Below are 13,301 nucleotides of genomic sequence, written 5' to 3' on the forward strand. Positions count from 1 at the left end.
TGACATCAAAGCATTAGCCAAATATTTGAGGAAATTTTCTTACTAAAATACCAAGTATCTGATAAATCAATTTTACCAAAATATATAAACATATAGAAGGATAAGTGCATTTAGTAGAAATACTTACAATAAAAAAATCTCTTAAAATCTATGAGCCATTCAATGTATACACAACACAAGAAGTGGCAATAAGGCTATGATTATAGCTCCAGGTCCTGACTGACCTTACCAAGTTCCATACACAATGTATTTTTTAATGCCATGTGATTGTAGTGTGTGTGCATGTGTAAGGTGGGAGTTATATTCACACATATGTAGTTCTGAACATCTACACAAATGGCATGCACATTGTTGGGAAGTTGTCTGTTCTCTTATTCCTTACATCTTACTGTTGAATCCCTAGCAGTTTTGGGGTTGGGTTAGGGTCAAGCATAGGAAATCATCATATTTCTTTCCTTCTCTACTCTTGAGGATCTGGAATCAGATCACAGGCTGTGCTGGGTCCACATGCTTACATATGCGAACCTTCAAGTAACTACCATTCCATAGGCCCACATAGACACCATGCACGAGCAAATAAGGACCCTCTGTCTACCATAAATAGAACTTGTTGCTTTCACTTACCAGGAGAAGCGGATTCTGTCGGCTTTCTCTTTGCCCCTCCAACTTCTTAGTTGGGCCTATTCTATGCCGCTACTTCAAGTTACTCAAATGTGTTTTGTCTGGTGTTATTTTTTTCTCCAGTGTTTTGGACCAAGACTAGATTTCCTGAGACTTTAAATATGCAAGACAAATGCAAACAAAATCTGCCAACATACCCAGGCTGCTTTTCAGGAGTGAATCACTGAAGCACATTCAGATTTCCTATAACCCTGCTTTCTTTGGGAATGTACAACCCTCCCCCAGCTTCCCACCCCCCATCATAATGTAAACGATTCTAATAGAAAATATGGATGTTTTGGCTGGGGGTGGTAGCACACGCCTGTAGTCCCAGCTACTTGGGAAGCTGAAGCAGGAGGATCACTTGAGCCCAGGAGTTTGAGGCTGCAGTAAGACACTGCAGTCCAGTCTGGGTGACAGATGACAGAAAAAAAAAAAAAAAAAAAAAAGAAAATACGGACATTTTATTTCTGGACTTTATCCTTAAATGCTTAGCTTTAGAATAGTGTACAGGTACATCCTTGATAAAAAGTAAATTTTAAAAGATAGAAAAGAACTGTGCTTTTCTCTTCCATTTTACCTTTTCGTTCTGAGACCACTAAGGTCTTTGCATTAAGTAGGTGATGTGAACCCTAGTGACCACTGTCCACCAAAGTGTCCCTCATCTCCAGCTCTGTCAGGAGTACCTTTAGTTACTCAAATGGAAATATCTCAGTGTAATGATGGGGCTACAACATATCCAAAGTGTAGATGGTTCTCTCAGGGTTGCTGGGACAGCTTCCTTTAGAATCCTCTAGAACACTACTGTTAAACACTGGATCTCCTCTTGAAGTTTAGTCTGCATAACCTTTAACACTTAAACATGAATCAGAGTATCTATATAAATGGAAACTTTTATTTCCTTTTTACAAAATGCAATTTTCAAGCACATGTTAATTCTGGTGCACAACGAACCCAGACGAGTTTGTCTTCAGCAGAAACTCTAACGGCAGAGATGCTAGATCAAACCACCTGTGACCATTTTTGTAGCTTGGGTCTGGGATATTTTAAGATGTCAGGCTAGGGATGACTACAGTGTCACAGATAGCGGCAAAGGTAAATCTGGTTCCTCATTTTCCCTCTTGCCACTTTGTTTCCAACAACAATGGAGCAAAAGGTAGACAGTCCCATTTTGTGCCAGTTGAAAGCTGAGTTTGGCTTTAGCACCTATCATACTGCAATCATGAACTGCTGTGGGTTAAAAAAGTTTGTGTGATGTTGAGGGTGTGAAATCAATGTCAATCCCAGCTAAAGGATGACAGCCACAGTGCAGCTTTATTGTCATGAAACTAAAGGGGGACTTCATCAGGAATGTTAGAATGGATGAAATGAGGTTTCTTCCCTAACTTAACATTCTGCAGTAAATTCCTGATTCAGGCAAAAAAAAAGAATAAGTATTACATAAACTGTGAGTTACTTGAAGGGAGATGGTCTTAAACAAAGTAATCTGTTATAAAACTAACATCCTTTAATGGAAAACTCTGACCCAGATACAGCTCATACAATGCTTTCTGTCTGCAGCTTGGCCTCTTCGCCACACACTCCCTCCCAGCAAAGCATAACCTATACCCCAAAACACTTTTGGCTATTGTTAGAATCATACTGAGCTCTTCTTTAGGGAACACAGTTCATAGCATCCAGATATTCCCTTTTTTGTTCATTTTCTGATAATAAAAAACTGCAAAGTGTTTAAGGTTGATGAAGTAACAATTCTGTATTAAATTGTAAGGACAGTGAAAACCACTAGCATTAAAGTAGGAATTGTGCAAGACATTGGAGCCTCGATTAGGTATCATGCACTACAGTCAATAAAAGAAATAATAGGAAAACAAAATGTGCACAAGATCTGAGGTCTTTCACTTTGTTTTCATACCCTTCATCAGTTTATATCTTATGCTTTGTGGGGCAATCAAACCAAGTGACTTTTACAATTTCATCTGTTTTAAGTGGTAATGCTAAAATAACTCATTTAGGACTAAAATTACTATAATTTAACTAAAAAATCAAAATAGTTATAATACTAAATGATTTAAGGAATAAGAATTTGATTTATAACATTGTCAGTTGGACACTGATCTAAACATTCAATGTACAAACAAAGTTATAAAGAAAAATACTTCTAAGACATTTAAGAAAATGCAATATAATAGATCATAAATTAGGTGCAAAAACAAGACACTTATAGACATTTCCAGTATATACATCCATTTTCAAATATTACCAAAGTGTAAACATAACTTAAGATAATCATCCTTCTATCTCTACTCTTGAATACAGTGAAATTTCCAGTGTGATCCAGGCCACTTTTTTCCCAAAGATAAGCAAAAATGGCAAAAATTTACAATAGCAAGCACTAATATTACCAGATTTTTTCTAATTTAGTGTTTTAGTATTAGAAAATTTTGCCAAATTTTATCGCTTAAGAAGTGGCTTCTTATTTCTCATGATGTTAATAAATGACAAAGCACCAGACATCTCAAGATATTAATAGAGTATCCAAAATGGCAGTTTCATTATCATACCCCAAATGAAGACAGACAGAAAAACGTAATGGTGACTTTGATAACTGTAAAACACAATGTTACTTCATGTTAACGTTTCTGAGGCTTGAATGAATGGTCTGTACCTAATGACAAAACAGCTGAAGCATAACAGACAATACTCTGGCAATGAAAAGAAAACAGGCCTTGGGGGTAGAACAGAATTAAAAATGTCTAGTTTAGATAATTTCCGAATTCAGATTTTCAGATAAGCAAAAATAATTTTTTTAAAGAAAAAAATCACACTGTTATTAAAATACAAGATGGGGCTATAAGGGAGTTCCCTTAATCTGTTACACTCAAAAGCCTTGCCCAGGCCCTGCATATGGAATACTTCCAGTGGAAGATACGATGATGCTGGGAACGGAGCAGAGATTCCCATAAAGTAAAAGAAGTAAAATACTGTCCAAGAACTCATGTGGCCTCAAGTCTTATGTTGAAACTTGTCCTTTGGAAAGTGGGTAACCTCAGTTTAGAGTCAATGCAGCAAAGAGAACCAGATACATGAGCATAAACTACAAAAACCCAAAAAACCCTCATCACACGAAACTTCTCAAAACGAGTTTATTTTCTCCTTCTTCTGCCCCAGTCTCCTGCACTTAGGACTTAGTTTGGTGAAATACAGAAATCCTTAATACTGGCTTAAAATTAGTATAAGTTCCTCCACTACTAAAGTGTATCCTATGCACTGCCTTAAACAAACTTTTTATGTAAAATTGGAAATCTTTAAAGTATGGAAAGGAATGGCTCAGAAAAACCATTCAAAATCTCCCTAAAATGTTAACTGACAGTTCTTCTTTATAGGAATATTCTTTGTACTAAAAAAAAAATTGGTTCTCCAGTTGAATATTATTCAAATCTAAATTTCCTCAAACTGGTATTTCTACTTTTCTTAAAAGTACATTTGTTAAAACACTAACTGAGCCCACCTGGGAAATCTTGAGTAGAAACTATGTGATGAGTTCCTGATTGTGACATAGACAGGCTGAAGACCAGCCAGAATGTTCCCCAGGAGAGGAAACCTGAAAATGGTGGTTTCCTTAAAAATCAATTTCCTGTTCAATTTCTTGGGTTGGGTGGGGGGAAGGGGAACTGTGTTGTATTTGCCAGTGTTGCTGAGATGCTGAACACACAACAGTAGCAAGGTCAACAGATCCCAATACCCCATGGCTGCATTAATGTCTGATTTTTTTCTTTCGTGTTCAGCTATATCTAGAGGATAAATATTACTCTCAGAACCTAAGGTAATACTCACATACACAATCTTAAGGCTTTTGCTTTTTTCAGTGGTTAACAAATAGCTATAATTTCTTTTCTTTCTTTTTGATGCCTAGCAAGCAGAATGGCTTGCTTGCCTTTTCCCTTAGTAGGTAACTATGGAGCAGAGCATCCATGTTTCCACAGCAGGGTGGTCTTACTGTCCAGACTCAGAATTAAGAGTGAATCTTTCCCACACACTGGAGTAAGTTTTGCAGCCCTAGAAGTACTGGTCCAGATCTCATGGCAGGGTGCTCTCTGCCATGCAGACAAGTGCAATTGCCATTTCAGGATCCCAAACTGAAAATTCACAGTGCTCCATCAACAACACCAGGGTGTATCATGCTCTTGTTGGGTGGGGTCAAGCTAGTTCTCCAAGTGACAAAACACACCCAACACAACACAAGATGTTGCTAAGTTAGAGAAGAGCAAAACACAGCTACTTAAATGAAATGTCTGGTTTGTTAATAAATCAAAGGTGGCTTGGGACTATGTCAGTAGTTAAAATTAAGAGTGCCTTCTATTGCAGAAAATGCAGTTATTCAACACACGGTTCCTCAGCCGGCCTAGAGCCGCATTACCCTTATCACTTAGTTTCTTCTTCATCCTCTGGAGGAGAGCAGGGCAGGAAGAGGTGGGGACTTCTCTTGGATAATCTCCATCTTCAGTAAGAGGGTATGTGTTACTGCTCACCAGCACCGTCGGCTGCAGTTGACGTCATCTTTTCTGTCTTTTTGGACTTCCTCTGCATTTGCTCTTGTTCCTTTCTCCTTAGCTTTTCTCTTTGTTTTTCCATTTTCTCTTGGGCCTTCCGAGCCTTCTCTAGAGACATCTTCATTTCCTTGAGTTTCTTTTTGACCACTGCTCGGTCCTGGGATGCTGTCATTCCAAGAGCCTAAGAAGGAAACACACACACAAACTGAATTTGAAAACCAGTGAGCCCTCTGATGATGTTAATATACCATATGTTCAAGTTTGTAAACTAATTCAAACATAAAAGAGATAAGAAAAGAGGAAGAGCTAGTTACATTTGTTAAAAATTAACACACTGGGGGCTACCCTTTTTCTTTTGTTCTTTGAAGTCCCTTGCAAAGTATACCCTAAAGCTCATTAATTAAATGCTTTCCAAATTAGTAATTAATGGGTGAATGAATGGAAAAAAGGCACAATTCTACTTCTCCAACCTTTGGGCTGTAGACATTTATAGGTAAAGGTATTGCTAAACTCATCAATATTTTCAAAGCATAGGAGTGAACACCTGCTGTCACAGAGGGCTCCAAGAAGGGCAAGAAGAATTGAAACAGCTTCCTTTCTGCCAATGTTTTCATTACAATGAGAACCAAAAGTGTCTTTGGGGCCAGAATGCTCGTGTCAGCATGACTAACCATTCTTTCCCTGTAGGTAGACCTATAAAGGAAGCTTGATTATAATGAGGAGGTTGCTCGATGAACTTAGAATTCAGAATAAGGGGAGTTGCTTATGTACTTTAAATGTTTCGTGACCTTCAGAATCAACAGCAGGATGCATCTATCTATCTCCCCAACAGGGACAGCCTTGTCAATGGGGCCTTCATATTCACAAGCTATTGATTGATCTCTAACCTTTTCAAGACTGTCAAGAGATACTCATCTGCCCGTCAGCCCAGCAGGGGGCTGAGGCGGGGGCATGGAGCTTGCGGTTACATGGAGTTGGCTGTAAGCTCCTTTCTCCCTTTCCCAAAGGAATGGATGCCACCTTGGTCTCTAAGGGAGATGGACCGGACAAGTGGAAATGAAAGTGCCATGGAGGGGAGGGAAGATGTGTGTACATACTTGGAGAAAAAAACTTCTGGGGAAAACATCATCCCAGTTTGGGAGTGGTGTGTAAGGAAGAGTGGAGGTGAAGGAGAAATGAACAAGGAAAAGAAGAGTCGTGGATCTGGGTCTTAATTCTAACGTGATGAAAAAGTCCACAGTGGCCATGATTAAAACTCACACTACATCAGAAGGAAGGAGAGTTAATATATGGACCATGTGTTGCCAGGTGGAAGCAATGGAGTGGGTCCCTCGCTCTTCTAATCAGCAGCCTACCATTTAATTTAGAACCCCTGATGGACTTTCTGAAACTTCATTTACTACTCAGAAAGAATTCAACATCCTTTCTGCTGAATGTTGATGAGAATTACCTCTCAGATATGCAGAGTGCTCTTATCTAATGAAAACATTTTAGGTGCTTTGAGTAATACAAGTTATACTTGGTAACCTAACACAGACATATAATTCTTTACCTTAAGTTTATTTCCATCCAACTGCAGGAGCTGCTCTCCAGTGATGTTTTGGGCACTGAATTCAGATACATACTGCTCCAGATTTAGGCTCATTAACCAGTGAGAAACCTGCTGCACACTCCATTCCTGAACGGCCCGATTCTGACACTGACTGTGTTTGGGAGACTGTCCATCATCAAGGATCTGAGATAGGAATGTTACGTAGTGTTGTTAAAGGACCAAGATACTATGGCTCATATTATGCTATCAGAAGGAATTTCTTAACCTATGAGAGCCACACTTATGTTTAAACCAAAATATGATAAGCTAATGGTTCTAATGGTGGTAGAAAAAATACTTATTACCTATATGTTCTTATGTTTTTGGAAGTTTAGAAATTCCCCCATAATAAAAAAGCAGCATTATTCATGTAGGAAGTTTAATATAGAAGAAAATACACTAATTTTGCAAGCTTTTACATCAAAATAGTCTGGACAGATTATAAGAGGTAGAAAATAAATATTTCATAAATCTCTATATGCAGTGCATCACTTATCCTCCAATAAGACACTGGAATTTTGTAAAAATATATTAACAAATACTGAGGTATCTTTCACTTGGGAGAGGAGAGCATTAAGCTCTCAAGCCTTCTTAGGGGAAGTTTCACAACCATTATTTCATTCGAGCAGCAAGCAAACTGTGAAGAAGGTAGGGCAGATAATATCCATAATTACTTTTAAGAAATGAGGAAACGGTTGGGCACGGTGGCTCACATCTGTAATCCCAGCACTCTGGGAGGCTGAAGTGGGTGGATCACTTGAGGCCAGAAGTTCGAGACCAGCCTGGCCAACATGTCGAAAACCCCTCTCTACTAAAAATACAAAAATTAGCTGGGTGTAGTGGCACATGCCTGTAATCCCAGTTATTCAAGAGGCTGAGGCAGGAGAATCGCTTGAACCTGGGAGGCGGAGGTTGCAGTGAACCAAGATTGTGCCACTGCACTCTAGCCTGGGCAACAGAGTGAGACTGTTTAAAAAAAAAAAAAAAAAAGAAATGAGGAAACTGAGGCTGAGGAAGTCTATGTGATCTGTTCAAGATCACACAGTTAGTAAGTGGTAGAGCTCAACAGTTAGGAGTTTATTCCAAATTTCTGGCTCTGTCCACTGCAGAATATTCCTTTTAATAGTGCAAAAGGACAGGTTGGTTCCTAGACCCACTAAGCTGAGAGGAGATGAAGGTGATGATAGGTCTTGGAGGAAAGACAGGAGTCACCTTGGTGACCCATAAAGGGAACACAGAAGAAGGGATGCGGTAAGCTGAGATGAAGGCAAAGAGGAGGAAAAAGAATGGACCATGTCAATGTAATGGTGATGGAAGATAAATCAAGGAACTCTGGAGGTGCAATGCGGAGATTCTCTTAACTTAGGAACATCTTTTAAACTAAGATATGACAAGGGCAGAGAGTAAAGCTATTTAACACAAGGAAACCCTTCACTACAGAGAAAGGTATTCTTGTATTGTCTCATTTTTCAGCCATCTCCAAAGAAAGAAAAAGCACATTCAAACAATAGCACACAAGCCATCACACACAGCCCACTGATAGCTCACCTCGTCATCTATCATATCCAGGCTCTGAGCGAGGGAGCGATAAAAGAATCAAGACGAAAAGTGTTACAGAAACAGGAGACACAACATACATAGTACATAGTTTTAATAAAACGAAAATTGCACCAAACTTGAAGAATACGGGCAGAAAAGCTTACGAGAAAAAAAAAAAGTTTTATGAATCAAAAATCATGTTACAAAGAAATAGTAAGAACAAACATTTAGAGCAAAAATATCTTTATTTACGGTGCTTTCTGTCCTCCCCCCGTTTTTCAAGGAACTAAATCACTAACCTCACTTCCTGACTCTCTCGCGCACATTTATCTCCTGATAATTTGTAGTAATACTAATTTTGACCCTTGCTTCTAAATAAATGGTTCTCATGCTATTTTCCCTCTTTATCAAAACTATCTCTGTCTACTGCAATGATTCTCAATCAGAGACCTCAACCTAGTCAGAGAAAGTATCAGAATCTTTGAGTGAGGGTGGTTGTAGGAGGAGGCAAGGAAAAAAAAGGAAGGAGTAATTCGTAAACTTCGATGTGATTTCTGAGCTGTTCCCCCATGTTTAACTCTGCACTGCCCAGCCTCCCCATCATGTGTGTTTACATATACATGTAAAAGGGGCCCCTGGAAAGCTTAAGAACAAGATTTTGCTTTTATGTTGAGAAAGGGAGGGAGAGAAATCCTGAAGACTTCATATTAAATATAAACCACAGTCTTGATGATTTCTATGCAAGATCTACTCTAAAAACATTTTCCTGGTGATGGTTCATGGGTAAAATGTCACATTTGACAAAGCAGTTCTGTCACAGTGCCATGAAAGTACCTCATCTGATGACAGTGCTAAGGACTGAGAGAGCCCTGGTGTTTTAGGTTCTGCTCCTAAGCCGCTGAGGTCTGCTGAACTGGTACTGCTGGGACTGAAGTCATCATTGAAGGTAAAATTCTGTAAAAATAAATGAAGCTCAGTGTTACATGAGTGCAGTGAGTGAGCAAGAGGTAGGTGTTTCTGCAAGTTCTAAAAAGGCTCTTTTAAACCATCTTAGCAGAAATTCATGTATGATTTGGTGATGACCTTTAACGGGACAGCGGTTGAGAATGCTGCACCTTGTGCGGTTGAGGGAATTCTGGGTGCTTTCTTCATGTGATGAAAGGATAGATGTTTTAGAGAAATGATTCTTCAATCTCTCTTCAAGGGTACAGAATTCATTATCCTCTGCAACTGCTCAGAGGAATAATATTAATAAGCCTATCTTCTTTGACCCTAATCGTGATGAGTAACAGTGTAAGTAAAAATACAAGATGGTGTGGAGAGGCTGAGTTATTAGGAACAGATGGCAATTCATATTAGAAAGGTAGCTAGAGCACCCCCTGGGAAGGATCGCTTATTGTTGGCTGTGATAAATACTATGAGAAATGGCAGATCCTCTCCTGGATGTACCCTTCAAGATGATGAGTTCTGGGGGAGGTCACAGTCTGACAATACCCTAGTAGTTACATGCTGAAATACAACTCTCTCACAGCACCAGCAGAGCATCAGGGAGGCTGCCACACAGCACAGACACAGGTTTCCAAATAATCACCTGGGGGTGGGGAAGGTGGGAGTGTATAAAGCTTCCCCAGAACTTCATTAAAATGTTCAGTGGATATGAAAATCAAACAACAATGACTACGTAGCTGCACTTGTAAAAACATTTTTAACCAAATCTGGAGTCTCTACAGTGCAAGATAATGGTGGAATTCTTTGAATAGCATTTAGATGCCTCAGTTCCAATACTGAAAATGTTTCAAGACCAAAGTGATGTGCTGCTGTCAAAACTTCCTTTGCTAGTAACTCTAAAATGGCTGGATTTCCAGGAACTCTAAGCACTTGACCAACACCATCTTGTTTCTATTCCATTTCCTTAGGAATTGGGCTGTTAGTTTTCCACTAGGTTCCTTTATATTGGGTTTAGTTGGTTATCAAAAATAAATACCATGCCAGAGGCTGGAGACTTCAGTACCGAACAAACTCCAAAGTTTGCTAAAACTTCAGAAAAGAAGTCTAGGTTAGAGCACACCGAGCTAGGCCAGCAGAACATTTAAGCAGCAGGACATTTAACATGAACATTACCATTTGGTACCCCAGTCAAAACCCTTTGAGCTGTTGAAAAGATTTAAATTGAAATTGAAAAGAATTAAATTCAAGTAACATTAACCACATGTTTCGGTTTGAGAAAGAAAAGCGAACACAGATAAAAGGAGACCAAACAACGTGTGAAAGTTAGCCACCATATGTGTTTCAACAAAATGTTAGATAAGGTTTGCAGTGTCATGCTGGAAATAATCATCATGCATTTAAAAACGAGTAACACCCATGCATATATTTCCTAATTCTGTTAAAGAACTTTGGTGACAGAATTATACAGCAGTTGTTCAACATAGAAGTTTGATATTAAAAGAGGAAATAAGTAAGGGTGCTATGTCAGCATTGGTTTGTTTTAAAGAGTTTCACTTAGATGTACTGAGCACATATTCAGTCTCAAATTTATTTGCTTTTCAGTAAATCTTGAAGCACAGTGAAATAGTTTAGTAATGAAATTTAAAGTAGAATACTGGGTAAACAGATATATCACTCTGTTCTATGATTCAAATGCATCCTTCCCAGCATGGCTTAACTGTCAAACTGAGATTAAATAGCAATATGTGAAAAGATAGGCAAATCAAAGAGTAACGTACAATCTAGAATGAAACAGTATTAAAGAAGGTGATGGTTAAATGAGGCTTTCTTTTCCCCACACAAGAAATACCATGCATTGTTTATTGCAGTGTTATTACATTGGTTTCTTGGATCCAGACTACAGACATAAGTTGAGAATGCCTTCCAAAGATTGAAGAAGAGGAGGGATTTGGGTTTCTCTTGTTTGCTTTTGTAATCCATGTGTTTTCTACCTTAGACCCCTTTTTATCTGAAATTAGAGTCTCAGGAGAAGGCTGAAGGGAACTTGTAGGTGCAGGCAGGTTCCTGAAGGAATAGGATCCTTTCCGGCTGTCATTAAACCATGAAAAAGGCATGCAAGGGGAACGAGTGGAGGTCTGAGCTGTTGAACGTGGCTTGGGTGTCCAGTTTTCCAGTCTGCCTCTGAAGATCCTGTTTTGTGAAAAGAATGGGTGTGTTAGATAAGAAAGGGCAGATAAAAGACTTACTGAACCAAAGGACTCTGAATATAGTTTGAAGTAAGAATTTGAGACACTGTTCTACTCAACAGAGTAAAAATTTTGCACTTTTGAATACGACACTAATCTTAATAGTTATCTTTTTGCCTCTAAATGGATTCTGTGACAACGATCAACATTTTCATATTGTTATTGCCATGGTGAATTTTTATAAAATGTGCCTAATAAGTGTATGTGGATGAATTATAATCAGGGAGGGGCACAGTCTTTTAGGAACTGCTATTAGGTTAATCACCACAGCATTTCCTTTATCTGGGTGACATGCCTCACAGCTAGGGACATTAGCTCATAAGCAGTATTCTTTCCTGTCTTCCACTGGACTTGTGTTCCCAAGGGTCTGAGACTTAAGAAAATGATATATTTAAATGATTTAGAAATTTCAGGGTTCATAATGCTTTAGGTAGAATACACAGTTTATTGGTTTTTCACCAGAATCTTAGTGCCTTTTCGCAGGAGGAGTAGGAGATCTGAAGTCCTCATCTCCCACTTGGAGGGCCAGGGTTCACCACCTCCTAAGTACATGGTCTCAGGCCTTCTCTTGGCCTTTAGTTCTCCATCTGTAAAAGGTGGATATTTTTATGTATCTCATTGTGTTTGTTAAGAATTAAATGAGACAATATGTGAAAGTGCTTCAAAAACTGTCAAAGGTCTATGTTTACTGTTTAACATTTAAAGGATTCAAAGGCATTTGAGGAACACAGTTTGAAAACAGATTTTTTTTGTCTTAATGTAGGTTCTTTCGTATTTGTAATTATCTTTTGGTTAAGAGAAAAAAATAACTATCAGAAACCAAAGTAGGAATGGGCAGCAGTTTATGTGCATCTTGGAAGAGGTCAGCCTTGCCATTTAATGGAATGCCTATTATTTGATAGCTGCTGATATCACGACAAAACAGATTCCCTTTCAATTAAAAGTGCCTGAACACCACAGCCAGACAACTTCTGTCCCACCACATGTATACTGAATTTCAGTCTTCTTACATCTCATTTCAAATATATTTTGAAATGTATTTCCAGTTTATATAAATAGTATAACACCTAACAATTCCCATTTATTTCCAAGTATTATTGTGAGAATCAAATGGGACATGAATGTAAAAGCATCTTGTAAACTGTAAAGCAAGGTAAAAATGTAAAGGGACTATAAGACTGATAACTAAAGAGAATGAAGAAGTCAGTGAGGTTCTGATAAAATATTGAGATCAGCATGCTGGGCGAACCAGATGTCATCCTACACATGGTCTACACTCTAGGTGAGGCACTCCAAAAATATGAATCTGGATGATTATATAGGAGAGGGAAAGCTGTTCCCTCTGCGGCCTCTGGGGAGGGTGGAGGCAGAAATCTGATCTCCTTAGTGTAAATTCAACTTGGGAAGGATCTTGGGCTCTGACCCTTTGGGATGTAAACATGTGTCTCTAGGGAAAGATATGACCAGTGGCTCCATCTTCACAACTCTGGGAATGTCTCCATGTAGCTGGTCTCATCCCCCTCTTCCACTCAGCCTCCTTAAATGTCACCACATCACCTCTGCCGAGGTAAACCTCTCTGGAGTTCTCACTATCTACGCACTCACAATTCAACTTCTGTTTCCTCTTTTTTTTTTTTTTTTTGAGACAGGGTCTCGCTCTGTCACCCAGGCTAGAGTGCAATGGCACAATCAAGGCTCCCTGCAGCCTCAACCTCCTGGGCTCAAGCAATCTTCACACCTCAGCTTCCAGAGTAGCTAGGACTTACA

General features: G+C 38.9%; 1 protein-coding gene across 2 annotated transcripts in view; it reads right to left on the reverse strand.

The window, feature by feature from the left end:
* Positions 1 to 4,517: 4,517 nt before the first annotated feature.
* The window catches only part of PPP1R9A (protein phosphatase 1 regulatory subunit 9A), a 389,446-nt gene continuing 380,662 nt past the window's right edge, over positions 4,518 to 13,301 (reverse strand). For both annotated transcript variants that reach the window (XM_025379448.1, XM_025379449.1), the window contains exons 17-20: positions 11,166 to 11,478; positions 9,175 to 9,294; positions 6,763 to 6,945; positions 4,518 to 5,391 (exon numbers count right to left, since the gene is read on the reverse strand). In XM_025379448.1, the coding sequence (XP_025235233.1) occupies positions 5,179 to 5,391; positions 6,763 to 6,945; positions 9,175 to 9,294; positions 11,166 to 11,478 (829 nt within the window). In that variant the 3' untranslated portion in view covers positions 4,518 to 5,178. The remainder of the gene's footprint in view (positions 5,392 to 6,762; positions 6,946 to 9,174; positions 9,295 to 11,165; positions 11,479 to 13,301) is intronic.

Source organism: Theropithecus gelada, chromosome 3 (assembly GCF_003255815.1).
Source record: "Theropithecus gelada isolate Dixy chromosome 3, Tgel_1.0, whole genome shotgun sequence".
NCBI classification, from domain to species: domain Eukaryota; kingdom Metazoa; phylum Chordata; class Mammalia; order Primates; family Cercopithecidae; genus Theropithecus; species Theropithecus gelada.